Source organism: Nannospalax galili, unplaced genomic scaffold (assembly GCF_000622305.1).
Source record: "Nannospalax galili isolate Female #2095 unplaced genomic scaffold, S.galili_v1.0 scaffold199, whole genome shotgun sequence".
Taxonomy (NCBI): domain Eukaryota; kingdom Metazoa; phylum Chordata; class Mammalia; order Rodentia; family Spalacidae; genus Nannospalax; species Nannospalax galili.
Genome location: NW_008343559.1, coordinates 2669997 through 2697754, shown reverse-complemented (window position 1 = coordinate 2697754; position 27758 = coordinate 2669997). Strand labels below are relative to the sequence as shown.

Genomic DNA, 27758 nt, shown 5'->3' with positions numbered 1-27758 from the left:
TTGGCTGCCCAGAAACTAATTTCATGTTATTCCATCTGTCAATTCCTGTATAGTTTTCCGAAAGTTCTCTCCTATATCTACTCTTGAATACATTACCTGTATTTTCCTCCAGCAGTTTCAGTGTTTCAGTTTAAATTATGTTTGTGAACTAAGAGAAATATGGATCCAATTTCATCTTCCTACAGGTGGATATTGAATTTTGCCAGAACCATTTGTTGAATGGGCCGTCCTTTCCTGCCCTGTGTTTTTGCTACTTTTGCCCAAAATTAGGTGACTGTAGCTATGAGGGCTTATTCGTGGGTCTTCTGTTCAGTTCCATTGGTCTACATACCTGATTTGGGGCTAGTACCATTTTGTCTAAAAATGTGGTAACTCTGGAAATCAAGCGTTCACCCTTCTTCTTAGGATTTGCTCTTTTTTTAAGGGAGAAGGTCTATTTTGTTTTGCTTTAGACAGGGTCTCTCTGAAGCCCAGTCTGGCACTATTTAGGCCAGGCTAGCCTTAAACTCACAGCAATCCTCCCACCTGTAGGTTTTCTCCATGCCAGAATCAATTGTGATGTGTATGATGTGTAACTTACGTTGTCTTGGACCTTTTCTAAGGTTAAATCTTTCCCTGGCCACAGACAATCACTTTCTCATGTTCTCCATCTGTACAGTTGCTTTTGAATGTATTAATTAGTCTTTAATGTTTGGTTTCCAAAAGGAGACTTTGTAAGTGTTCAAGAACTCACGTCAGTTAGATAGGGAAAAGGCCAGCCAAGATGGGTCAACAACAGTGATTTCTGCTTCTGGGTTTGGTTTGCCCTTCTGTAATTAGAAGAAGAAATCTCTGTTCTGAGCACAGGTCTTTGATATTTGGAAAAATCTGCTGTGTTGTCCACTGTGGTTCCCACAAACTCCAGGCCAGTGCTCTGAAAGAAGTGCTCAGCTGCCTGCCAGGGGCAGAACTTGACCAAAGGAGGTTTAACTGTTCTATTCAAACATTCCTTTTGGGGTTTCAAGGCCTCAACAGACTCCACAGTTCTGAAACACAGTCTGGCAGAGGAATTGTTGTCTAGGCAGGAGGCAGGTTTCTGGTATGGCTTACTCTGTTCTCTTCCCAGAATCCCCTGAACAATTTTGTTTTTCATGGGGAATTATTCTGGAAGCTTTGCCTGAGCCAGTTTAGGTTATAACACCCAAAACCTGCATTTTATAAACTTCAAGGTATTTTCTATGCCACTGTATTTCCCCCAGTTTCTTCCCCCCTCTTTCTTTCCTTCATTCAAAACCAATTATTTAGAATACAGTTTTTCTGTTTTCTGGATTAACCACGTAATACCTCCTGTTCTGCCTCTTTGTCAACCTTTGGCCATTTTTGTTGACCCTTCCATCGAAAGGAGTAAGTACAGAGTGAGGTGGATTGACTGTGTTCATGCAGTTAGGTATCATGGTTAGGTTCAGATGCCCTGTGCTCGCTCTACCTTGCTCCACTTTGGAGGATCTGCAGCAATGGAAATATTGAAGGTTAAGTCTACTTCTGTGACCTGCAGGAAATGGGGGGAAAGGAGGGTTACGGAAGAGGGAGATACCGATTAAACCAAGGGAGACGTTGTTAAGAAATTTATTTGCAATTCTTTTTTGCGTTTTTGTTTGTTTTTTAAATAACATCATTCCTTAGATAAAAATGCAATCTTACAGGAATATACAGCAGCGTCTCATGCAGAGATGACCCTGAGTCTCTCCTGGAAGTTTCCCTTCTAGATTCCCTGGCCTTGCTCAAGGGGGAGAAGGCGCAGCAGGCAGGGCCTTTGACAACAGGATTATTTGATGATTACAAACTGTACAACAGTATTTACAACAGTCAGACTGTGGTATCGTGGAGCCTGGAGGGGCAGGTGTGGGGTGTGCAGGTGGATATGAGTGACGTAGAAGCCTGCCCGTCTTTCCATGCCTCTCTGGGAACAGGCACAGCACATGACACAGGTTTCGTTGGGGACATAAAAGTGGACTGAGTAGAGACATGGGGAACGGAGGGAAGGACGGGCTTTATCTGGACCCTTTTACATGGAAGAAAGTTTTTCTTAGTAGCACTGGCAGATTAAAATAAAAGAGCAATATTCCGAAAGTGATAGACATTCCAGAGTTTCACTCACAGGGGATCTGCCACCTTATTTCTCGGACTTGTTTTTCCACAGGTTGTTCTTGACAGTTATCAACAGATGTGTCTAACCCAGGTATTCTCTGTCACCCATGCCTATTTCTGGGCAGTGGGCAGATGGCGTGTGCTCAGACAGGACAGGACAGGAGTGTGTGGTCTGGTAGGAGGGCTGAGAGGTGGGATTTGAGTCTGGGGGATGGTATGCAGCTGTGGGTATGTGCTGTGTGAGAACAGAAAGGTGTCCACTCTATTTGGATCACTGTGCTGTCTTCTGAGGAGCTTTCTGCACAGAGCTTCCAATCATCTGTCCTTAATTCTGGAGGCTTTCCCCCTAGCTTAACTTTGGTGTGGCTTCTCCATGTTGGGAAGTCTTGGTGTAGAGGCCCATCCACTTGTATTCCTCCTGACTACAAGAAGGAGTCTCTTTTCCTGTTCTCCTGGCTAATGGCTTAGGAGAGACTTCACCAATGGCATCTAGACCCTCACCTTTAGTTTCCAGGCCAAGCTTTCCCTGGTGCCTACTTACTTTCTCCTTCCATATTTGCCAGTTTGAGGGCTCTCAGAATACGGGCACAGGGACTCTCCAAGACCATTTCTGCATTTCCTCACTTGGAAATTATCCTCTGAGTCATATCTAGTGGCATAGGCCTGTAGACATTCCAGAGTTTCTCTCACGGGGGATCTCAGCTACTTGGGGGGCTGAGGCAGGAAGATCTAAAGTTTAAGGCTAGCCTGGACTACACAGTGAGTTTAAGGCTTGCCTGGGCAACTTAATAAAACCCTGTCTCAAAATAAAAGCTAAAGTGCTTGCCTAGCATCCACAAAGCCCTAGGCTCAACCCACAGCATCAGCCACTCCCTGCCCCGACAAAAAAGGCAAAGCAAAAAAAAAAAAGCAAAAAAAAAAAAAGAAATTACCCTTTGAGTTTCTGCACCCACTTTCTCTCAGTGTCATCTCTGATAATGACCCTGCCAGAAGTTGCACGAGTGAGTTTTTAGGTGAATTGGCAGTAAATCTCTGGTTTATGCCAGGTTAAGCAGCATGTTACCTATTCTGGAAGCTTTATACATCAAATCATTTAGATTCTGAAAACTGGGGTGCATGAAATGCCCCACAGGGGATGAGGTTATACCTCTAAAGCAGTGAGCATCTGAACACACAGGATTTGACTCTGGTGATGTGACATTTCAACTTTTCATTGAATTTTATCTGATTTTGTCTTCCTTATTGTTAGTGGAGACCCAAGAGAAATGTAACAGAAAAATCTCAACTCAGACTCTGTTCTCAGTATTGGTTTGTAATGTTTGACATATTCAACTGCATTCTCTAATTCCCTTTCAGAGATAGATTAAAAGGTTTTTCTAAGATACCAGGAAGGCCAGGTTCTTTACTACTTCATGTACTGTGTGACTCAAACCTCTTAAGACTGTTGGAGGAAAAGGAAGAGTTTTAGAAGTGGTAGCACTTTTTCACTGTTGATGAATACTAGTACCTTTTCCACCAAAGGAAGTTGCTCTAGTTTTCTCCAGGTGTCCCTCAAGGGATGCCCACACTTTGACATTTCAATATGACATCACCTGCAAATATACTGGCTGCATAGTTGTTCTAGGATAGCCCTGGCCACCAGGCACAGGTTTGATACACATACCAGTTCTCCCCTTCTATGGAAAAAAAAAATCACTATGTAGAAATCAACCCTAGTACTTGTGCCTTACTCTATGTGCGTGTGTGTGAGTGTGTGTGTGTGTGTGTATGTATGTGTGTTGGGGTGTGTGTGGCATTCAGTTGTCTCCCTAACGATGTGGAGATCTGGCAGAAACCTTCTGACCTATTATTTTGGTTCTAGACACCACAGATGTCTCATTGTTTTGAAAAATAATAAAGTGAAAACCGGAAGTAGATTTACAAATAAACTAAGAATCTGCAAAGGATTCCCTCCAACTCTCTGTCCCCCTCCCTGGGCTCAAGGAGGAAGGAGACAGAAAATGCCTATGGAGGGGGCGATTGCCTGTTACTGCCCATCATAGGTAGGGCACCTTTTCCCTTGGACTTTCTAGATGTTTCTCCACAGGCAGCTGCTGGAGAATATGGGCTTTGTGAGACCCAGGCCTCTTTACTTCCCAATGGGGCTCTTTGGCAAATACCGTGGAGGGGCCTCACACAGTAGGGCAAGGCCACTCCTTGATCCATCTTGCTGGGTTGATTTGGCTGGGAAAACACCTAGGGTTAGAGTTCATTTTTCTTATCTTCCAAAGCAGATTCTGGAGCCCGTCAGCCTCTTCCCAAGGCTGGCAATGGGGTAACTGCTGCTTTCCACATAACTGACTCTGAGTGGTCAAGACATGCCTTTCCTGACTCCTACTTCCCCCTGGTTCTCTCTGTGATGACACTTGCCCCAGAGCTGGGCTTTGTGGAAAAGTAGAATCAGCCAGAACACTCACAGCAAGTTTTGTCTGCCCTGAGGCTTGAGTGGCTTTTCTGAAGGTCAGACAATTCTTTCTTAGCCCTTTGTTGAATTGTCTCTAGTTCCTAAATGAAGACACTTCGTTCCAGGTCGCAGGGTGGAAGGGCCACCATCCTCTTTGACACCATTTGCAGCATGGCCTTAATGAGCATAAAAACCCCGATGGCCAGATTTTACCCCATACCTGACCTGGATTCCTGTTATCTTTCTTTAGGAGTAGTGGTAGTGTGTCACCTGGCCTTTGTAAAACAACCACATTCCTTCTGTTGACTCCCAGAGTATTCCTCATTCCTACTTCTCAGAAGCATGCTGATGTTAGTATAGGAAGGGGACTCCAGTGGCTGCCTACTGGGTTCAGCTGGGTCATCAGGAGCTCTGGATGGTCGAGGACTGGAAGAAAGGAACATGCACCTTCCCTCTATGCAAAAATCTAGAATTTAGAACCAGGGGACCAGAGAAGAGTAAAAGATACAACCTTGACCTGAGGAAAGCCGCTTTCTTTTAACCTGAAGACACAAAGGGCCTTGCAGGATCAGGGAGAAGGGAGACAACCAGAGGTCTGTCAGCGTAATATGGCCATGCACATGAAAAGGTACTAAAAGATCAGGGAAAGAAAAGAGACAGCTAGTCAGAGGACAAATGAAAATGGACTTTTTCCAAATAAGCACATGATCTACAGTCCTTCACAACCTTTGGCCCTCAGCCATGGGTTGATTCTCTTGCCATTCAGAGTGTCGGAGGACTACAGAAGGTTTGATGATTATGTTTGACACAGTCATGGGGAAAATTCCATGTTAGGTAGAGAGTGGACAGTCTAGTGAAGATGTCCACTGACTTTGCCACTCATTGTTCAACTCTGTCTTGGTGCCAGGGAGCACATGTGAATCTTATAGTAGGTAGTCTTGAAATCAAGCTGTGAAAGACACACCATCCACTGTACCTTGTTTCCATCTAGTAACAAAAGGCAAAGGGTAAATGCCTGCAGATGTCATTTTTGCAGGGTATGGGGTATGAATGAAAGCTACTCTGGTCTTCGTGGCCATCGAGGAAAGGCAGCCTGTGGGTGACTGATGAAGGGTGAGGGAACCACATTGGGCAGAGCCCTGGGTGTGGCTGGCTGGAGTTCAGCCTACAGCATATGCCGATAGAACCTGACAATGGAAATTAAAGGGTCCAAAGGAAAACAGAAGGCATCATGAGACGACTGAATGTGCAGAGTGTGTATGCCTAGGTGTAGGGTCAGTCAAAAGCCCACATTTCCCTAGGGGCTAAATGTATTAAAAAACCAGATATCTAGTCGAAAGGGCCCTCTCTCCAACAAAACTGAAGTCTCGGCAGTACAGTGGTAGAACTTTGGGGAACAGACATGGCATGGCATGTTGCCTTAATTTCTAGAAGCCCTTGTTGGTACCACAAAGGAAGCACAAATGTTGGATGGATGGTGCTTGGAAATCCAAGAAGAAACACTGCTGCTAGACCTAACCTGGGAGCACTGGGTGCATATCTATGCATTTTCATGAATCAGCCCATGGAAGTAGATTCATCTTCATCGAGGAATAGACTGCCCCTCTCTGGAATTTCTAGCAAGCTAAGGTAATAAAAAAAAAAAAAAGGTTGGATGAAGGGTTGAGGCTTATTTCCCCAAAGCACTCTCTTTTCAATCATCATCGCTGACACAATTGAAGAACCTGGCACCAGTGATAAGGGATGCTGAAGGTAGATGCGGATGAGCCTAAGAGATGACCCTTACATCATCTGTTACTTCCATCCCTGTGAGATCCAGATGCTCCCTCCTTTGTCAAGATCCCTTCCTTCACTGCCTTCCTGTGTTAGAAGAAGGAAAGGATGAAGAAAGGCCCACAGAAAGTAGCTTCTAGAAGGACTAAGGTTCCACCCAGTCACCTTTCTCTAGCCCCTGGTATCTGTGTTTGGGTAGACCATGGGTCAAAATCTGTCCCGCCACTTCACAGCCTCTTCACTTGACCCTCTCAGTCCAGAAGTGTGTGCTGTGGGAGTGCTTGGGAAAGCCAGCTACCTCTTCCACAGGGGCTGATGCTGCTGTTGGACAAGTATCCATCACAGAACTGCAGTAGAAGGCAGCAGGTGAAGACCTGGATGAACTATGTCCTAATCTTTCAAAGCAAGATGTTGTACAGATATTCCTACCAAAGGTCTTAGAAAGCTTAAGGGAAACAGAAATAAAACACAAGATATGCAAAACGGTACTGTCCAAATCTGCCCATGGAAAGTGGAGTACAGACTTACACTGGGTACACTTTTGTTCATTTTGCAAATTAAAGAAAAACAAATCTTCTCCCCAACCACATATAGAAAAGCACTTACGAGTTCAAAGGTAAAGCTTGTTCTCACACTCCAAATACAAAATGATTTACTTTACATGCAGGAAAATATACAAGAAGTGAATTTTAAAACAAACTTAAGTCATTATATTCGCTTGGCACAATTGCAATTCAGTTTTAAAAAAATATTTGAAAAATACTGAAACTGACCTGAATTCAAGTATAACAGTTTCTTCAACAGAAACATCATCAATGCAATAAAACATTACACGGAATATATTGAAGCAAAATGTCTTCTTGAGTTTTTCCCTTAAATTTTGTGTTTTTTTTTAAAATATAATTTTAATGCTGACACAACTCACAACTGTATTTTTAAAATGAATATTATTGCATTGTTTTTGCATATCTTGTGGGACAGAAAATGCAGTTACTGATTCTCGTTTCAGAAGCAGAAGCAGAGACAGTGGTTTGTTTTGTTTTCAGGTAGCCCCAGATTCAGACCTCCCTGCAGTCAAACCAGAAAGGGGGATCCATCCTTCGTGTGTATGGGCACACTGTGTGGGTGCACATACACACAGATGGCCCGCTACGGACACACGTGACACACAGATTCTGATTCTTCTCTCTTGAATCTACCCACACACCCAGCATAGAAAGGAGCCCAGTTCAGTTGCCCAAGTGTGCAACAACTTATCAAGCGCATTGCCAATTACCTGGGAATTATAAAGTTCAACCAAACCAGAAAGAAAAAAAAAAAAAAAAGGCTGCCACCTAAAGAAATCATAACAAGTTATTGGGCACACAGAGAAGTTAGTAAAACTCTCCTGTGGTGATTTCCATTGAATCCTCACTCCAGGAAAAAACGGAAAGGAAACCGCACCATTTAAAGAATATAGTAAAACCAAATCTGACTTACATACGCAAAAGTGGTAACAGTGTGGATGCGCAATTGTAAATGCTCTTCTTCCTCCCCTCCGCGTGGGAAAGCACATCAAATAAAATAATAATAAAGTAAGAAACCAAAACCCAGAAAACCGCAACATGCTGACAAGAAACCCATCAAACCGTGTAATCCAGAGCGCCCAGCAGCAGGCTGCACCCCCTGGCTTGGCTAGCTGAGGGCGGGGGTGGTGCCTTTACCCTAGCTCCAGCCCCTGGGTAGCTCTGGCTCCTGCAGGGCGACCTGGGCTAGGCCTGCACCCAGGAGCCTCGTTCTCGCCCTCCACAGCCCTTGCTGGGGGTGCTGGCCCCTTCCCTCCGCAAAACCCGGGGCCCTGGCTCCACGGAGACAGCCAGGCTCAGACAGAACATGTGCAAATGACTGTTTATACAAGCAAGGTGAAAACACCCTTTTGCTTCGGGGTCCTTTGGGCGGTGCTGCCTCGGGAAGGTGCTGGAGCCTTGCACCCCGAGACCTTGGCCTCCTCCCCTGAAAAGCCGACTCTGCACACCGCCCAACTCTGAGGCTTGTCCCGACAGCAGTGAATGAAGACGCTGTTCCGGTTACCTCCAGGTCACGAGAACAGTGAGGCACTTCTGAAACGAACCCATTAGGAACATTGAAACGAATAAAAAACACCCGCGTCTTGCCAGCCCTGGGGTCTACAGGTTGCTGACGAAGGCCCTACTGTCCGCGAGCGCCTCCTCGCTGCGGCCCCGGCCCAGGGCAAATGCACAGCTCTCGTCCTCCGGGACCCCAGCCCTGTCCTCCCCGGGGTCCCTGCAGTTCACAAAAGGTAAGAGGGTGCCATTGGGGTTCTGCTGGGTGCCCCCACTGAGGATGTTGTCTGCGGCATTCTCCATCTCCTCTATCGTCATGTCGCAGGCATCAGCCAGCTCCTGGGTAGTGACCTCGATGAACTTGGGATCTTGAGCGAACTGCCCCAGTCCTTCAGAAATCAAGACCTGAAATAAAGGAGGGTATGAAGAAAATGAGGAGGGCCATGGTCAATGGCGCTCCACTCTTCTGCCGATGGGGGCGCAGACTGGAAATTTCAGGAAACTGTGAATGAGAGAGTGTGTCTGTGCATTTGTGTGTAGAGGTATGCACATGTATGATGCAGGCATGTGCATATATATGCACATGTATGGGTGAGTGTGCATGTTTGTGTGCTGAGAAGGACACTTGAGAAAGTAGAGATGGCATGTGGGCCATGGGAAGTGAGCATGCACAGATGGAAGAAGGACTGTCATCAACTAAAGAGAAACATGGGTTCAGAGGGGCTGCCCTGCTTTGCTGTGCTTGGCACAGACAGACCTCAGCCAGCTCTTTTCTGTTCTCTTCCCTGCCCTGCCCCCCAAAGCATCTTTCCTAGCGCTCTTTCCAAGAAGCCTTCACTTTCCTATAGTGGTAGTGTTAGCATGCGCCTCTATCTGCTTTCCCAGGCTTTGTATCCTTGCATAGACTGCAAAACAGGGAGCATGCACTTGCCTCTGCTTCTGTTTAGGAAAGCCACAGGTGACTGACCCCCAACACTTCTCTACCCTGCCTGCAGCTGCCTTAGAGACTGGCTAAGGGGAAGGTTGCTTCCCTGAGCCAAGGGGTAGGAGGAAGTGGTAGAGTCAGGGTGGTCCCTTCTCACAAATGAATGACCACCAAGCTCAATTGAAGCATCAGCGCTGCAGGGCTGGGAGGGATCTGAGAGAACATGGATTGAGCCTGTCTCTGTAGCAGTCTAACCACAGGACAGACGCTGTCTCAGCTTGGCATGTTCAATGACGGGGGCTGAGTTCTTTAGAAAACAGTCCCCTCATCTGGGGAGAGCTGTGTTGGCAAGGTCTTCGGTTGCTCAGGACATTAACGGGTCCTCAAGCTCCCCATCAGTGCTGGGTGTCACACCTCTTAATGCCTCTCTGGGTTTGCTTCCCTAATTCCCTCCAGTTCACCTATGAGATGGTTTCTAAGGACCTTGCTAGCCTCTCTTGGGTTTGTTTCAATTTGTCAAAGGCCCCTAAAATGTAGTGCCAGGATTATAGTAGATACTCTGCAAGGGCAGAGGACAGTGGCACTGAAATGTCTCTTTAGGAGAGGAAGAGGAATGGTCTTGGGAGAAGAAACTGCCACCCTGCACTTGGCACTCATGCATTAGAATGGCTAGAAGCATTAAAATGCCAGTTTCAATAGGCAAGTTTGCAAATCGCTGGGTGATTCTCCTGAGCAGTCAGAGTTGAGCACACTGAACCCTGATCCTCTGCAGAAACACAGCCCCAGCATGAATGGCCCTGGGAACAGGCTCAGCCTTTCCTGGGGTTCCTTGGTCCACGATTCACTGCTAAGGGCTTCTTTCTCTATACTACACCCAGCGGCCAGCACCTTGTACAGTCACAGTTGCAGTTTTCTGAAGACCAGGCCCTTTTCTGAAGCGTCTTTCGGGTTCACACATTTGACACCCAGTCTACTTGGGAAAGGGTCAGGTGCTTCCTTCTCCACACCAAAGGCCCATGCCTGGGGCCTCTCCCTTCCCAGGAGTTCAGTCTCACATACCGCTTCCACCAGGCTGCTGGCACTGCCGTGGAACTGTCTTCCAGGAGCTCCAGCCTGGCTGGGCACAGTGAGGGAGACAGGCCGGGCTCTCCGGGCCATGCTGCTGCCCCCACTACAGGCAGTGGTCTCCTCAGACCAGGAGCTGCAGTGGATGGATGGGAAGCTGCTATTGAGTTTCTCGCTGGACTCAGCCCCCTCCAGCCGTAGGGTGGGGATGGGCTGCAGGGGCCTGCCCAGGTTGCCTGGAGTGACAGGGGGCGTGGGGCATGGCCTGGGGAATGTGGTAGGGGAATGGCTTCTCTGTAGGAGGGGGCTCAAGCCTGCCACTGCCAACGCCTGTGGACAGAAGAAGCAAGAGTTACTGGGAGGGGTCAGTCCTCTGTCTTCTGTGCAGCTTTGCAGCTTTGCAGCTAGTATTTTCCAGTGAGTTCCCCCTGCCTGGAATTCATGAAGCCTGAATCCTATCTACCTCACCGAGCCCCGGTGTAAGACTCAATAATCTCCAGATAGGTGTTAAGTACATTTTGTTCTGAAGCTGGAGTCTCCCTCCAGCTTCAGAACCTTGCAGCTGAGGGCAGCCTGGCCCTTCTGTTTTAGATTGACTCTGCCACTGTTATCTCTGCATTCAGTTGCTCTTGGTTTTCTTATCAGAACAGAGAGGACAGTGACGCTATGTTATCCACAGAGCCAGAATATCACCCACGTTCTCTCCATACAGTTATCTATAGGATCAGTGGGAAGTCAGGTGAAATAAGGCTCATGAAATACCTGCCTGTCATAAAGACCTAGATAAACCCAGTAGTTATTATTTCAATTTTTACTGTGAACCAACTCATTAATAACATACTCTAATCTCCAGCTCAGCCTGTTTTGAACTCTTGTTTATTGTACACTGCATCGTAATTGAACAATTTGCATGTTTGCCCTCTCTGTTTCTAAATGCTCCTGAGCATCATAGGAGTCAGCCTGTATCGTCATGGTCACCAGGACGTTCTCAGCAATGTCCACTGCTCAGATGTGATGGATGTTAAGAGCAACACTGTATGGTGGGAAAGCTCAGCTCTGAGCGACAGAGAGGACAGGTGGGAGGTGGCAGAAAGAAAAAGAGGAACCTAAAAATAAACTTTCTCACCAACCAGCATAAAAACAGATGGGCAAAACTAAATGGGAGAAACCTTTTAAAATAGCACAGTGTCCCCACATCTTCGTCCCCCTCCCCAGCTTCTGGGGTCCTGGAGATCTAAGGGATGCATAAAGCTGCATTCCAATCTTTGGAAAGTTCTGGCAGTGTGCCAGCCAGCCTTTGAAGAAAAGTGATATCAGTTTAGAAAACACAGACATACAGACACAGACACACACAGACACACACACAGATAGAGAGGATAGAGAGATTCAAATATATACAGACATACAGAGATACACACACAGGCGTTATATATGCACAGATACAGACACACACACAGACACACACACAGACACAGACACACACACAGACACACAGACACAGACACACACACAGACACACAGACACAGACACACACACAGACACACATAGACACAGACACACACACACAGACACACAGACACACACACACACATACACACACACACACACACTGAAAGCACAGGCTTATAGAAAGGGAATTTGTAATTTAAAAGGTAAAAAGTCTGGGGAATGCACGTTTGGAACTTCATTTGCCCAGCAGTGATATGACTGGCCTTAGTCTGAACTTTCTGCTTATTCTAAGTTACTCAGAATATGTGTGATACTAATGTTTTGATTTCACATCTCAGCTGTGCCATGCTAGGATATATTCCATCTAACGAGTCTCCCCAGGTCTGCCCTCCTTTGATGACATTTTCTACTTTTTCCATTGTTTTGTTTTTTGTTTTCTTGGCCAATTCAGGGCTGGTCTTAAACTCTCAATCCTCTTGCCACAGTCTCTTGAGTGCTGTGATTATCATCATGGACCACTATGTCCACTATGTCCAGCATTCCCTACGCCTAACCATGGTGTTGCAGGTGCATCCACCATTTCTGCATTGCAGTGGATGGACCGGTGAATTCAGCTTCCAAGTTCCGTCCCACCAAACCTTAGACATGATCACATCTTCTTCAGTGCATGCGGCATAAGCCAGTGTGTGAAGAATGCCCAGGAATCCTGTAGCTTCCAGTCAGAATCACAAGAAGACTCTTGCTCACCAGAATTTTATAGGGCCCCACCTTGCAGCATTACAGACCTGCTGACAGCAGAGGTGGACAGCTCTACCCAAGGGCAGTTAAGTACAGAGGTCTGAGACAGGGAAGGGAGGTGGGGATCTTGGGGGATCTGCCATCATCCTGGGAAAAGAGAGGCCAGTGGCTTGTCCACAGGTGTGGATACCTGATGATGAACCAGATGCAAGGGCAGGACTGTCTTCTGAGAGATATCTCCCCCTTGATTCTTTTGTCGCTTCAGACATTCCAGGTGGAAGGAAGCCCTTCGACCTGCAAAACCAGCAAAGATTCAGAATCAGAGCAGCAGGTGATGGCATTGGCCTGTGACAGCTTTGCTTCAGTTTGGATCTGCAGTGTCTACCAAAGGCCATGTATTAGAGGCTTAGTTGAAATGTGTGCTATTGGAAGGTGGTGGACTCTTTAAAAGGTGGAGCCTCATGTGAGGTTTCCAGTCCTGAGGCTGTGCCTTTGAAAGACATCACGAGATACTGGTCTCTCTCTCTTTTATATTCCTGGCAAGGAGGCAGAGGGGACATTTCCCATCATAATGTGCTGCCTTCACACAGGCCCAAAAGTAATGAGCTGAGATCTCTGAAACTGTGAGTCCAAATAAGTTTTTCTTGTTTTTAAGTTGATTATCTCAGGTATTTTATTACAGTGACAGAAAGTTTACTGAAACCAGCTCATATTCTGGTGAGGTACAAGGGTTCATGTCAGTGGCTGTAAGCTCTCTTATCTCTCAAGTTATTTCTGAGTGGCCCAAGTCTATGTTGCACCCCAACAAAGTCTGTCTTCAGAATTCTCTTGTTGCTTTGCATATCTACTAGGTTGTCTCTAGAGGTTGCCTGAGCTCTGCCCAAACAGTTTCCCAGTTGTCCCTGGGTATCTTGCCGTGTAGGAGCTGGCTATATTTGGAGAGCAAGGTGTGAGTTTACCAAGAGAGGCAGAGCGAAGGAAACCCCTCTTTGGAGACTGCAGGATCTCCCTCTTGTCCTCCTCTAGAGATGCTAGTTGTCGATGTTGATCATCCTGGTAGGAGAGCCTGAAACAGAGAACCCTTAGAGCTTGAAGTGCCCCCCCACCCAACAGCTGCCATCCATACAAAACAGTCTCCATTTTCCCTAGGGGGGACAACACCCATCTTTGTGCTTGCAGATAGGTGTAGTGACAGCTTTGCTTCAGTTTGGATCTGCAGTGTCTACCAAAGGCCATGTATTAGAGGCTTAGTTGAAATGTGTGCTATTGGAAGGTGGTGGACTCTTTAAAAGGTGGAGCCTCATGTGAGGTTTCTGGTCCTGAGGCTCTGCCTTTGAAAGACATAATGAGATACTGGTCTCTCTCTCTTTTATATTCCTGGCCAGGAGGCAGAGGGGACATTTCCCACCATAATGTGCTGCCTTCCCACAGGCCCAAAAGTAATGAGCTGAGATCTCTGAAACTGTGAGTCCAAATAAGTCTTTCTTGTTTTTAAGTTGATTATCTCAGGTATTTTATTACAGTGACAGAAAGTTGACTGAAACCAGCTCATATTCTGGTGAGGTACAAGGGTTCATGTCAGTGGCTGTAAGCTCTCTTATCTCTCAAGTTATTTCTGAGACATACTGAGTGGCCTAAGTCTATGTTGCACCCCAACAAAGTCTGTCTTCAGAATTCTCTTGTTGCTTTGCATATCTACTAGGTTGTCTCTAGAGGTTGCCTGAGCTCTGCCCAAACAGTTTCCCAGTTGTCCCTGGGTATCTTGCCGTGTAGGAGCTGGCTATATTTGGAGAGCAAGGTGTGAGTTTACCAAGAGAGGCAGAGCGAAGGAAACTCCTCTTTGGAGACTGCCGGATCTCCCTCTTGTCCTCCTCTAGAGATGCTAGTTGTCGATGTTCATCATCCTGGTAGGAGAGCCTGAAACAGAGAACCCTTAGAGCTTGAAGTGCCCCCCCCCACAGCTGCCATCCATAGAAAACAGTCTCCATTTTCCCTAGGGGGGACAACACCCATCTTTGTGCTTGCAGACAGGTGTAGGGAGCAGGGAGCAGGGTGTGCTAAGAAGGCTTCCCCATCTCTTGGGCATCACAGTTGTTCCATAGGCCTGCTTGTTGAGGGTCCCAGCTCTTCACTCACACACACCCTTTGCAGGAGCCTTGTAACTGTTTTGCATTTGTTTATATGCTGGGGATTGGAACTGAGGGCCTCATGCACACCAGGAAAAGCACTCTACCACTGAGCTCCACTCCTAGCCCTGAGCCTTACATTTCTGATTTCAGGTAGTGGAGACTCTCTTGGGTATAGGGGAAGTTGGACAAAGACTTCAAGGTCCATAATATTCTCTCAGAAGTACCTGGGTGTATGTCTGTATGCAGACCCACGATGTTCACTATGTCCATTCCCAATGCCAGCTCAAACATCTCCTATCCTAATTCCTTCCTTTCCTGTCATCCCTTCATCACAAGAACATGAACAGAAGGCCAGCAGCAGACCTTAGGGGCATCTAACCAATCGTTTCCAAACCTTTTAATGGTGCCTTGCAATGAGAAACATATTTTACATATCCCCTGTATTCATAGATATTCCTAGCCAATTCAATACTCCCGTTAATGCATGTACCACTCTCTGAAAATTTCTATTCTACTTTAGTCTGTGCTATTTTTTCAAAGAATGCTGTCTGGGACCCACTAAAGTAATTTCATGATTCCTCCCCGCTCCACCTCCATTGATCGGTCTACAGTCTGAGAAACACAACTATGCTCCAGCCCTCAGTGCTGCAGAGGGGACCACAGACTATTCCTGCTGCTACCTCTAACGGTCTTTTTTTCACGTCTATTTTTTATTTGTTTTCTTGATTGTCAGGAATGAAGCCTAGGACTGTAAGCGAGCGTGCCAGGCAAGCACACCACCACTGAGCTACACTGCAGCTCCCTTCATATCTTGAAGGCTGACACCACGCAGCCTGTTTTCTTTGTATCCACCTGTACCTAGCATAGCGATTCTAAGAATTATATATGTGCAGGGCAATTTGTGGGATGGAATGCTCACATGCTTATGCTGCCCAGCCTTGCTTTCATTCCACACTAGGCATTAGGTTTTTCCTTGTCTACTCATCCCCACTTTTGCACACACAACTTGTTTGATCCGGTATGTGACCTCGACTGTGCTACTTCCGGACCTGCTCTGCCTGTGCCCCTCAGCCTTGGTACCACTCTGTGGGTAGCTGGTTAGAAAAGGTCCATATTACTTCCCACTTCTCTGGTCTCTTAGCTTCCTAGCTAGTCAGTAAAGTCTCCCCGGTTTATCCATCTGGGCTTTTCTTAACTTCAAATGCCTAAGAGGCTGGTGTATACTCACAATAAATTGTTTTCAGGAAAGATTCTTAAAAGGGGTGTATGTGACAGTCATGAACATATTTTACAAAGAGCTTGAGTAGCTGAATGTATATTTGGGCTATTAAACAAATACCTCATAAAAATATTTACATTTACAGCATTTGATACATGCTGATACTTGCTATGCCCTATGTTGTCCTTTTATTTATTTATTTATTTTTGTCAAGTATTATTAGTTGAGTTGAATATTTATGAGGCACGTGGTGTGACCATTTGACACATGTAGATGAAGCGTAATGACTAAGTCAGCGTAGTTAATGTGCATTTCCTTATCATTTGAATTTTTTGATTGACATGTAATAGCATATATTTATGAGGCACAATGTGATAATTCAATAGACATAAACAATATATATGGAGCATCTCCATCTTTTCACCGTTGCTTTGTGTTTGGCACCTTTGAGGTTCTCTCTTTTAGTTATTCATAAAATACATACTTATGCGACTCTCAAGAACACTGATCCTACTGACTAGACATTACAGCCTCTTGATGGCTCTAGATCTGCTGGGTGTGCCACCTATGCCATCATCTGAGCAGCCTTCAAAGAAGCTGCTTCATAAAATGTTTATGCATCATTATACATGCATACATTTATGACTGTTGATCACAGTCCCCAAAGTTTAAGAAACAATGTTTATGTGTTTTCCTGGAAGTGTTCTGCAGTATGCCAAACCCAGGCTACAGAGAGCATCCTGGGTGTGTTACTGATAGGCCTAGAGGAGGGATCTCAGCATCCCTCCTGCATCCCCACCCTTTCTGATACCCAGGGTAGGCTGGGCAGGAGGCTCACATCTCTGTGGAGAGCAGGCTGGGCTCGCTGCAGTACTCAGTATCTTCACCGATCCGCACCGTGCACGTCTCATCTGGTAATACCTCCTCCCTACTCACCATGGCTCCCTGGCTCTCTCGTGAGTGGCACCTGCAGTGTCCAAGGTGGAGAAAAGTATGAGGAGCTGCCAGCTTTCCTGCCCCTCCCTCAGCAAGATGACACGAAGCACACACAGAGGTGCAGTCCTTCCCACAGCTTCTGATGAAGCCACAGATACCACTAGCACTGTGTGGGAGAAGGTGCTCTATTTGGATTCAAGGAGATCTGAACTCTGTCCTCAACTCCCTTACCACCTGGCCCCAAGACCACTAGCCTACCCCATGCCTCAGTTTCTATAACGCTGGAGTAACATGCCCTGTCTGATTCAGAGACAGGCTATACCAAGTGAAATAACAGCAGACATGGTGCCTTGGGGAATGGAAAGCAGGGCTGCAGAGATGGCTTAGTCAGCAAAGTGGCTGCCACGCAGTATGCAGACCTGATTCCAACCCCTAGCACCTGCATGAAAGAGCTGGGCATGGCAGCATGTGCTTATAATTAAGCCCTGGGAAGGCAGAGCCAGGAGGATCCCTGGGGCTTGTTGGTCAGACAGTCTAGCTCAGTTGGCAAACTCCAGGTTCAGTGAGAAACTCTGTCTTAGTGGAGAACAGTTGAGGAAGACAACAGATAATCTCTGGCCTCCACTGCACACGTGAGCACAGATACCCAAACACACAGAGAAAATGGGAAAAGACTTGGTTCTGTGAAAGAGTCCTGGGCTGTGCAATAACGCAGAGCACCATAAGCGAGCTGTGGACAGCTAGGCTGTTGGGTGGCTGTTTGACACAACCGAGAAGTCCCTGGAATCATGTTTGATGTCTTTGGCTCTGACCCTGAAGTAAAGGCACAGAGAGGAAAATTCATGTAGAGGGTTTGTTCTGAGTCTGTGCTGAGCCTGGCCCTGTCCCAAGCTAAAGAAATCTACCCTCCCCCATACACTTGGAGGTGCCTCTGTGTAGGCTGCTGTCCCTTCCAGGACAGGGTCTCCAGCCCTTTGGTCATTTCCTCTTTAGCTTTGGTCAAGTGTTCTTGTTCCTGTGTGTGGCTCAGTACTTCCCTCTACTCTCCCTGTTGCCCCTGCATGGCAGGCCAACTCTCTCTGGCCCATCAGGGTATTTGGGAAAGTCCTGGTTTTAGCTCCTGGAGCTGAATGCTGAGCAGACACTCCACTGTGACATCAGGCCTGTGAGCATGGTCAGGGCCAAGGTAGAGTTCTCTTGCTGGCGTCAACTATCAGAGGGCGACATGAGAAGTGGGAGGTTCTGGATGGGGGTGGAGGCTTAGAGGATGCTTTGGTACAATGGGATTAACTAAAGGCAAGCAGGAAACGCCACATCTTGGGAGTTATCCATGTACAGGGCATTCTGGTCCACCCCCCAAAAGCAATACCAGCACTGGAGTCATCATCCTTAGCTTTGAACGGAAACAGGAAGAAAATCTGGCTGTTTTTCTTCTTTACTTGGTTGAAGTTAGCACAGCCAGTGCTCTTTGTATTAATTGCAATGGGAGAAAAGGGAATGAGTGTTTAATGAGTCTTTACCATGTGCCAGGCATTGTGCTGGACGTGCTGTGTGTGTGTGCATGTGTGTGTGTGTGTGTGTGTGTGCGCGTGCGCGCGCATGTGTGTGTGTGTTTGATGTTTCACTGACAGATGCAGCTAAGGGAGAAGAGAGTCCTCTGTCATCTGCTGCACAGCTCCTCCCTGAAAATCTTATTTAATATAGAACTGGGTTTAATTTGACGATCTTGGCAGTAATGTGATTTACACCGAGATGCTAATGGCAGACATAAAGAGCCTTCCTAAGAGTTTTTACAAAGGGTTGATTCTTGAAAGGATAAGGAAGATCAAGAAACGCTTAGCTAAACTAACCAAAAGAAAGAGAGCAGACTCTAATAAAATTAGTGATGAAAAGGGAGCATTAAAACAGACAACGAAGTTCAGAAACTGCAAAAATCTGAAATGAGTGGATGAACTTCTATATAGATACGTATGACCTATCAAAGTTAAGCTGAGATGAAAGAACTAATAATTTCAGTAGATCTATAATAAACAGTGAAACTTAAGTAGTAAGTCCCACCTTAAAAAAAGCCCAGGCCCAGATGGATTTACTGGTGAATTTTATTAGACCGCCAAAGAAGAACTAACACCAGTGCTCTCACACTATTCCATAAAATACCAAAGGAAGAATGATCAGTAAACTCTTTTTTGTGAAGCCACCATTATTATGGCACCAATACCAAATAAAGCTATCACAACAACACAAAAGAAAATTATAGACCAATCACTGATGGATATAGATGCAACTGTCTCAGCAAACTACTTCCGAAACATATACAGGAGCATATCATAAAGATCATCCACTATGATCAAACTTGCTTTATTTCAGAGATGTGGAGATGGTTTAACATGTGCAAATCAATAAATTAATGCATCACATAAATGAACTCAAGGACAAAAATCACATGATCATCTCAATAGATGAAGAAAAGGTTTTGACAAAACACAGTGAAATATTTTAAGATAAAAGTCCTGAGGAAACTGGAAGCAGGAGGAATGTATCTCAACACAATAAAAGCTCCATACAACAGATCTACAGTCAACATGATACTAAATGGGGAAAAATTCAAAGCATTTCCACTAAATTCAGGAACACAAAAAGGGTGCCCACTTTCACCATTCTTTTTTAATTAAAAAAAATTATTATTTTTATTTTATGTGTATGTGTGGATTGCCTGCATGTAGGTAAGTGCACTGTGTTATGCAATGCCTATGGAGGTCAGAAGAGGCTGTTGAATCCCCTGGAACTGGAGTTACAGACAGTTGTTATCTGCCATGTGGGTGCTGGGATTCGAACCTGGGCCTTCTGCAAGAACAACCAGTGTTCTTAACCACTGAGCAATCTTTCTAGCCCCCACTTTCACCATTCTTAAATGTACTGCTGGCAGTCTTAGCTAGAGCAATAAGACAAGAGAATCAATAAAAGGAAAACAATAGGAAAGGAAGAGGTCAAAGTATCCCTATTTCCAGATGACTTTGATTCTATACCCAAAAGATCCTAAAGACTCTACCAGGCCACTTTTAGAGCTGACACTTTCAGCAAAGTGGGCAGATACAAAATTAACACTTAAAAACCAATATCCTTCCTATATACTGTTAACAAACAAGATGTGACCCTTGGTGCAACTGTGGCATGATTGTTATGCAAGTAACCAACCACTTCCTGATTGGATTTGAGGCCTGCTCCATTAGGAGGCAATTGTCACCAATACTGTAAACCTGACCAAAAGCCCATGGTTGGAGAGATCATAAGCCTTAGGCCTATGGGAACCTGCTACTGCTGTTTCACTGAGTGGACATGTTGTTACTTTGCCTTCTAAACATTTATATTTACACCCATAAATTAGTGTTCCTCTCAGTCTTGACCAGAGATGCTTCTTTTTGCAGTAAGCAGCAGTTAATGCAGACTCATAACTGGTCAAAGTACAGAGATTGCTTAGTCCTACATGGGACATCTACATCACCCCTTCCAAGGCTCAGGGAACATTGCAGAAGAGGGTGCAGAGGAATGTAAAAGCTGGAGGGAGGGAAGGAGTTCTATGAAACCACTGTCTGCTGTCCTCTGGATAAGACTGGGCCCATCAACGTACTAGCATAGATGGCGGAGGGGCTCAGGGGGCTCCCCACCTCCATGAAGAGCTATTGGCAATTAATGGTTGCTGGAGAAGGGGAAGGAGAGTCATCTTCAGTGGTGGGGAAGACATAGTTCAGTGAGAGTGGGAAGGGATAAGAGACAGTAACAGGGGTGAATGTGATAAAAATATATACATGTAAGAACTTGTCAAAGAATAAAATAACATTTTAAAAAGAAAACGAGAGATTTTGACAAGGCACGCAAAGGAAAAGACAGGACTAGCCTGAATCCTCAAAGACAGTGGGGGAGGTGTAGGTTCAGAAAAGAGTCGAGCCACCAAAACCTGAATGGCTACTGCTTCATTTTAATATTCTCCTATGCTAAGCCAGCCTGTCAGATAAGCACAAAATTCAGTACCCCTCACATGGAGAATGCTAATATATATTATCTCCTGAGTCCAAGGGCTCATGCAACACTGCTGTTGGGTGGTTAAAGCAGCTAGTCTTGCAGAGTATGGTAGGTGGGACAGGTGGCCAAAGTGACATGCCTGGCATCAGGTATTGAAATGAATTGGCCAAGCGACTTGCATGCAGCCACCTAAGAATGGGATTTTGTGAGAACAAGTGGGTAAGCATGCTGTTTTGTGGGTGGTAACAGCATCAGGGCACTTGAGGTTTAGAAAGATACTTAAGATTTATTTATTTATTTATTTATTTATTTATTATTTATTTATTTGTATGAGTGTATTTCCTGCATGTATGTAAGTGGATCTGTGTTGTACAATGCCCTTGGAAGTCAGAAGAGATCATCAGATCCCCTGGAACTAGAGTTTTGGATGGTTGTTAGCAGCCACGTGGATGCTGGGAATTGAATCTGGGTCCTCTGCAAGAGCAGCCAGTCATCTTAACTGTGGAGCCATCTCCTTAGCCCCGAATATTCTGGCCAGAGGGAGGGACAAAAGGCAATCTACCGAAGAACTGGGGATCTGGTCAGCCTGTTGGGCATGACAGCCCTATTCTGGAAGAGCAGAAGTTTAGTTAAGAGTGATGTGGCAAGATGCAAATGGCTGTCCTTTCCCACCCTGGCTCAGGGTGGCTCAGCTTCTGAAGTGGATAAAGAGGGAACCAGCAGAGACCCAGGCTACACTCCCTTAAGGCCGAGAGCAGTTACAGCACCTATCGTCCCAGGGTTTCATAGTGGTGTATCCCATAGCATGGGACAGTGGGGAGAAAATGCTCCAGGACATAGGAGACATGGTCAAGATCCCAGGAATTATTCCCTAGTGCTACAGAGAAGTATCCCCCGACTTTAACTGGATGAAAGGCCGGGTTTACACAGACACTTGGGAAAGGGTAGAGGAATGGTTTCTGTTGTACAGGCCCAAGTCACACATCTTGGAAGGTCACAGGTCAACATGCTCAGGAGGGGTTGTCTGAGGCATGGCATCTTAGAACACAACATGCTTGCCATGGTTTAGCAGGTTGGGTGACAACCTGGCACCAACTTCATAACAGCATTTGGGGCAACAGCCTCCTTTGGAGCTTGAAGGCCAAGCAGCAGGCCTAGGGATCCAAGTCCCTCTTTCCTGGTATCAGTTGGCTAGGGTGTGTGAGGCCTTCTGCCCTGGCCCTGATGCCCACTTCGTGCTTACCTCTTGGAACTGAGCTTCCATGCTGCCTCCTGTACTCGGATAGCAGGAGACAAGGGAGGCCCATGGCCCTCCATAGTGCTGACTGTGCTGGAGTAGCTGGTGGGGTGGGGAAAGTGGCCCAAGGCAGTGTTGTTGGCGTTGTTGATGTTGGCATTGGAGCCAGTGGATGAGTAGCTACTGGGGGTGAACGTGGAGTCCACAAGTTTCTCATGGGATGGCGACTCGGTGTCACCTTGGTTGTTTCCGGTCTTGTTGATATGCAGTGGGCGCTGGGTGGTGAAGGTCTGGGGAAAGGTATTCCTGCTGTCACTTGGATAGTAGGTGACGTGGTTGCCAAACAGGCCTCCGGCCCTCTGTAAAGACAGGTGGGTGGAGAAGGACCTTCAGGGCTCTCTCTCTCTCTCTCATTCTCACTCTCTCTCCGCTCTCCTTGTATGGCAGTAGCTAGGAAGCATAGGACACAAGAAACCAACTTGCCCTTCAGAGAGGCACAGACTCTGGGCACATAGTAGAGGGAGGGACCCTCACACCCAAGGTTCCACAGCTCCCCTAAAGTGACAGGTGATGCCGAGAGACTGGAATTCTCTCACATGTGGGACTCTGGGCAGGCAGGAAGCTGCTGGTATGGAAACCTCCCTAGAAATTCCCAGTGGAGCATTAGAGACTAAGGTTGGGTTTCAAGGACAAGTAATCATGGCTGTCCTTCAAAGCAGCCAATTGCTTAGCTTGGCAGAGCTTGCTGTGAGCACTGAGGGGTCGGGAGGGGGACAGGAAGATTCTGATTCGATTTTCTTAATGGAAATGAAACTGGTTCATGGACCTAGAAACTGTGTTGGTCAAAGGTTTTGGAAAATGAAAGTGTAGAATCTACTCTATTAATTATATCATAGCTTCCTGTAGGAGATTCTTCAAGATTTGAAGTCAGGAACAAGAGCTTTTCTCCAACATTCCTTTCTTGTCCTGAGAAAGGGGCAAGTACTCAAGGTTTGTTTAATTCTTGGTGATTGGATGTCCCTGGGCTTGGTGACTGGTCTTGGCTTTGAGGGCCTTGTGAGGGTGGCATTACCGTGGTTCTGTGTCCCTGACACCATTCAGTGGTGGATAAGGATGACAGTGATGGCAGTAAGGATGATGATTCAAGACTGGCGATTCAGGATGGGCTGGGTTTAGCTGCACAGACTGGGAGCCAGACCTGGGGTCTGAGGCTGTGAGAACAGGGGCCTGGCACAACTAAGGCTGTTGACTTCTCACTTGCTGTACAAGGAATTTTAGTCAGATACCTTTGGGGTAGGGCAGGCAATGGAAGGGAGAGAGCCTGATGGAAGGGTATTGCATTGTGGCATAGCCGTGCAATTTTTTCCCAATGCCTTAGACTCCAGGAAAGGAGGTCTGGAGGGGACCATGTGACCTGGTCCATCTTAACTGGGAACCACTGCCTGTTTAGTTGCCACATGAGGATCCACACCCAGTGTGGCCAGTTCTCCTGGTGCTTTTTTCCAAGAAAAGCCAGACGCTTATGTTTTCACTTAAATGTGCCAGATATTCAAATACTGGCCAAGAAAACAGGTTTTTCAGATTAGATGTGGCCCAGCAGCTCCCACTCCATGCATTCAAATGGAGAAACTTCCCTTTTAGAAATAGGCTCCCTCTTTCTGAAAGCTGGTCATATTCTGAGCTGCCATTCCTGGGAGGATGACAGGACATGGAGGTGGCTTGGAAAGAGTGCAGGGGAGTCAGCAGATAGGGAAGAAAGTGGAACCCGCCAGAGAGGTCAGGCTTCTGCCCCTTGACTTCCTAGGCTCAGGCCCTCTGTTGTTTCAAACTGAACTTCAAGAAGAGCACTATTCGTGGCACCTACCCTGAAGATGTCATCTTCGGAGGCAGCAGACACAGCCTCCTTCATGGCTTTGTCCAGCTCCTCCTCAGCAGTCAGATCTCCAGAGATGGCCCGGCGGATCTCAGGACCAATGTCATGCAGCGTGCGCAAGCCAGCCTGGAACCCAGAGGGACACGTGAAGACCCCAGTCCTTTCTACTGAGCTCAGTCAGTCAGTACCTTGTTGCTCCTTCCCAAACCCCTTGCCTCTCTGTTTTTCTACCAAGCAGCTGGTCATCCACATCAGGAGATGAACTTCCTTAGGACCCCTCTTTTCACCCTAGGGTGGAAGATTCTGTTCATTTATGCAGGTGGGATGAAGGTTTACTATGATGGGACTTCCAAAGATCAGGGGATATCCCAGGAACCTGAGCAGAGATCCTAAGAGGCCAAGGGGTTGGAAAGACTGTTGCAGGAAGTCCATGGGGGAAGAATGCATATCCATTTTCGGGAAGGTTCAGGAAGTTTCCTTATGAAGGGAGCTGGCCTCCAGATTGCTGGTGAGACTTAGACTCTGGCTAGGGTCAGAGGGAGGTGACTAGGACCTTTGGGTGTGGCCTCCTCCCTTCGCCCCTCACCTGCAGGGATAGTGCGTTCCTCTGCGAGGGCTTGCCCACCAGTCCCTGCTCTTTGCGCTTCTTGAATTTCCAGAAGTACTCTTGGATCAGGAAAGTAGCATAAAACTTGCCTACTGTGACCTCATCATCTGAGACATACGGAAAGGAGAAAATAAGGTGATTTCATTGGATTTCTTTAATTTTTTCAGCATCTAAAATTTCTTTAACATTTTAGTTTTAATTTCTTAGCTCAAAAAGAGAAAAAATATATGTAAAAAGGTGTATGTTGAAGTCTCACCACACCCCCATCTGCTTACTTAGGCACCTCTTAGCACCTAACAGTATTATTTGTTCCTTGAGTATTTTGCCAGAGATTATTTATGCAAATAAGCCAATATATTCATATCCTCCTTTTTATGTGAGACGAAGTCTCCCTCTCTTGTCCAGATTGGCCTCAAATTCCTGGGATCAAGTGACCCACTCCCTCCTGAATAGCTGGGACTGCAGATATATCCTGCTGCCTAGGTCTGGCTGTGTTTTCATTTTTCTCCACAGAAACGATAGGGTATCATCAAAGCTGCTTGCTTTTTCTCTCCTGAATGAACATCACCACCACTTGTTTGATTCTACTTGTCCTCAAATGACCAGTCCCTAATTGCCAACACAATTCTGCTTTTAGAAGGGTGAGAGGGGCTGGTGGTAGGAGGCCTTCCTTCTATTTAAGTCAGCAATGTCCCTTCAAATTGGGCAGACTGCCTTCTTATACCATGTGTCCTCGCTCAGCTGGGCACACAAGACCACCCAGGACATAAGCTCTGTCTTGGGAGTAACCCAGATGGTAGGGAAAATGTAAGTCTCCAAGAGGAATGCTTCATGCCCAGCAAGTGGCTCCTCTACCTTGTCTCCTGTCCTATGTAAAAAGGACAGATGGAGGGCTAGAGAGATGGCTCAGAGGTTAAGAGTACTGACTGCTCCTGCAGAAGACCTGGGTTCAATTCTTAGTACCCACATGGCAACTAAGAATCGTCCTTAACTCCAGTTCCAGGGGAATCCGATGCCCTCTTCTGACCTCCGAGGCATTGCACAACACAGATGCACTCACATACATACAAACAATACATTTGTACAGATAAAATAAAAACAATAAATAATTTTTTTTTAAAAAAGAAAGGGACAGATGGTTGAATGTTCCTTGAGAATGGCCAACTCCACAGCAGTAATAGGCCTTCCATTTGGCAGGGTCTCATTTCCACAGAGGAAGGAAAACCCTGGAGACCTTGTCCAGGGAAACCAGGAATGAACTTGGAGTCCTAGGGTCCCTCAGGCCTGAGTTGGACTCCTAAGACTGCTGTATACTCCTCAGGAAACCTGCATAGCCAAGGGAGGCAGTTGGGAACAGTGAGAACATTAGAGCCTTGTGTACACCTCATAGAAATGATGCAGGAATTAAATAGAATGCCATATGAAAGGCATTAGGCAGAAAATGGTTTTCTTCAGCCCACCTTGTTTCCCCCTTTGGAAGTGGGGTTCAAATAGGAGGGGTCGGTCAACTTTTAAAGATGCTTAAAATGCTGTAACAGCTAGAAAATAACTTATTTATATAATAATATACCCAGTTCATCCTTCAATAACAAATACAAAGTGTTGACAGTATTCAACATTGTTGCTTCCTTTCAGGAGGTATTTGTTCTAAGTGTTAACATGTGGGTATTTCATCGGTTACTATAACATTTTGTATAGCCGTGCTGTGCAATTAAATATTAATTCTTACATTAAAGAACCATATGTCACAGTGGTCCCCCTTCCAGAGCTCTAGAGCAATTCTAGAGCAGTCAGCCCAGGGGCTTACAGAGAATCTATACATTATGGAGTTCCCAGTAGAGTTCTACTAATCCCCTATGCATCAAAGGGCTCGCCTGTTCCCATACCTGAATTTGGGATTGTAGCAGATTTCTAACCTGATAGTCTGCATCCAAGCTTGTGAAGGGTATTACACTCTAGTCCCTTCTAACTGGCAGGGCTCTAAATCCCCAGAAAGGTCCGGAGAAACACGGTGGACTCAAGCATGGGAGTCTGGAGGGTTCTGTCTGCTGGGCTAATGATGTCACAGCTGGAGGACAGGCTGAGTAAGTCAAGGTCTGGGCATGCAGGGAGCACGTACCGCCTGCAGGGGGCACCACCTGGTCCAGCAGCTTCATGCTGGTCCTCTTCCAGATCTTCTTTATGATGGCTCGCAGCTCCTCATTGGCTTGTTCTAGGTTCCCTGAGGGAAACGGATGGCAGATTGAAAACATCCCCTGAACATAGTGGGAAGCTACCAGCGGTAGCCCCACTCCCACCAATCACCCTGATTCATCACAACCTCTTGCTTCTCCTGCTGCTTTTCTGCCCAGTCTTCCCATTTTCCAGCTCCTTCCTCTTCCACTTTCCTGTTCTCTTCATTTCTTCTCCTTCCTCAGGACTTTCTTCTCATGCCCTGTCCACCGCCATCCTTCTTCCCCCCACCCCAAGCAGCTTGTCCTCCTGGACAGCAATGAAGAGCCCGATGGTGCCAGGGGTCACTGACTTCTCAGTCCTGATGCCCATCACCCTGCAGGAGAGCATCAAGGCTGACGCTGATGGTGATGTTTCACAGTGACCTCCCTGTGCTGCTGCTGTATACACACACACACACACACACACACACACACACACACACACACACATCTGTGTTCACAGGAGTTCTTGAGTCTCCCAGGGGAGGAAGTGGGCAGAAACCAGAAGGCATAGGCTTCTGTGCTTCCCACTTCCTCTGGAGTATACTTTCTCCACTGGAAAAATAGGCTTCATTAGATATGTGCTGCCTGGGACACTAGCCTCATACTGGTGGAGAAGGAAGGCTGAGAAGCGACTGTAAGAGATGTACCTGTTCTGTGTAATCCCTAGGAGTGGAAATATGATGCATGATATTCCTGTGAGTAGATTACATCACATAGCACTTAGTACCTTACCGAAGGGAGATGATCTCTCTGACCTAATCACAGGAACCCATTAAAAGTCCAGAACTCTGGGGACTGGAGATGACTCAATGGTTAAGAGCACTTGCTGCTCTTACAGAGGACCTGGGTTCGATTCCCAGCAACCACATGGCAGCTGTAACTCCAGTTCCAGGGGATCCGATGCTTTCTTCTGACTTCTGTGGCCACTGCATAACAT

The 27758-nt window shown here is 46.4% G+C and overlaps 1 protein-coding gene across 1 annotated transcript in view; it reads right to left on the bottom strand.

Moving 5' to 3' along the window:
* Window positions 1-1589: 1589 nt before the first annotated feature.
* Window positions 1590-27758, bottom strand: part of Cacna1c (calcium voltage-gated channel subunit alpha1 C) — a 617044-nt gene continuing 590875 nt past the window's right edge. The window contains 9 exon segments of the mRNA XM_017799802.2: window positions 1590-8811; window positions 10391-10726; window positions 12775-12878; window positions 14395-14501; window positions 16771-16899; window positions 22132-22484; window positions 23990-24124; window positions 24585-24712; window positions 26725-26826. Of these exon segments, the coding sequence (XP_017655291.1) occupies window positions 8509-8811; window positions 10391-10726; window positions 12775-12878; window positions 14395-14501; window positions 16771-16899; window positions 22132-22484; window positions 23990-24124; window positions 24585-24712; window positions 26725-26826 (1697 nt within the window). The 3' untranslated portion in view covers window positions 1590-8508.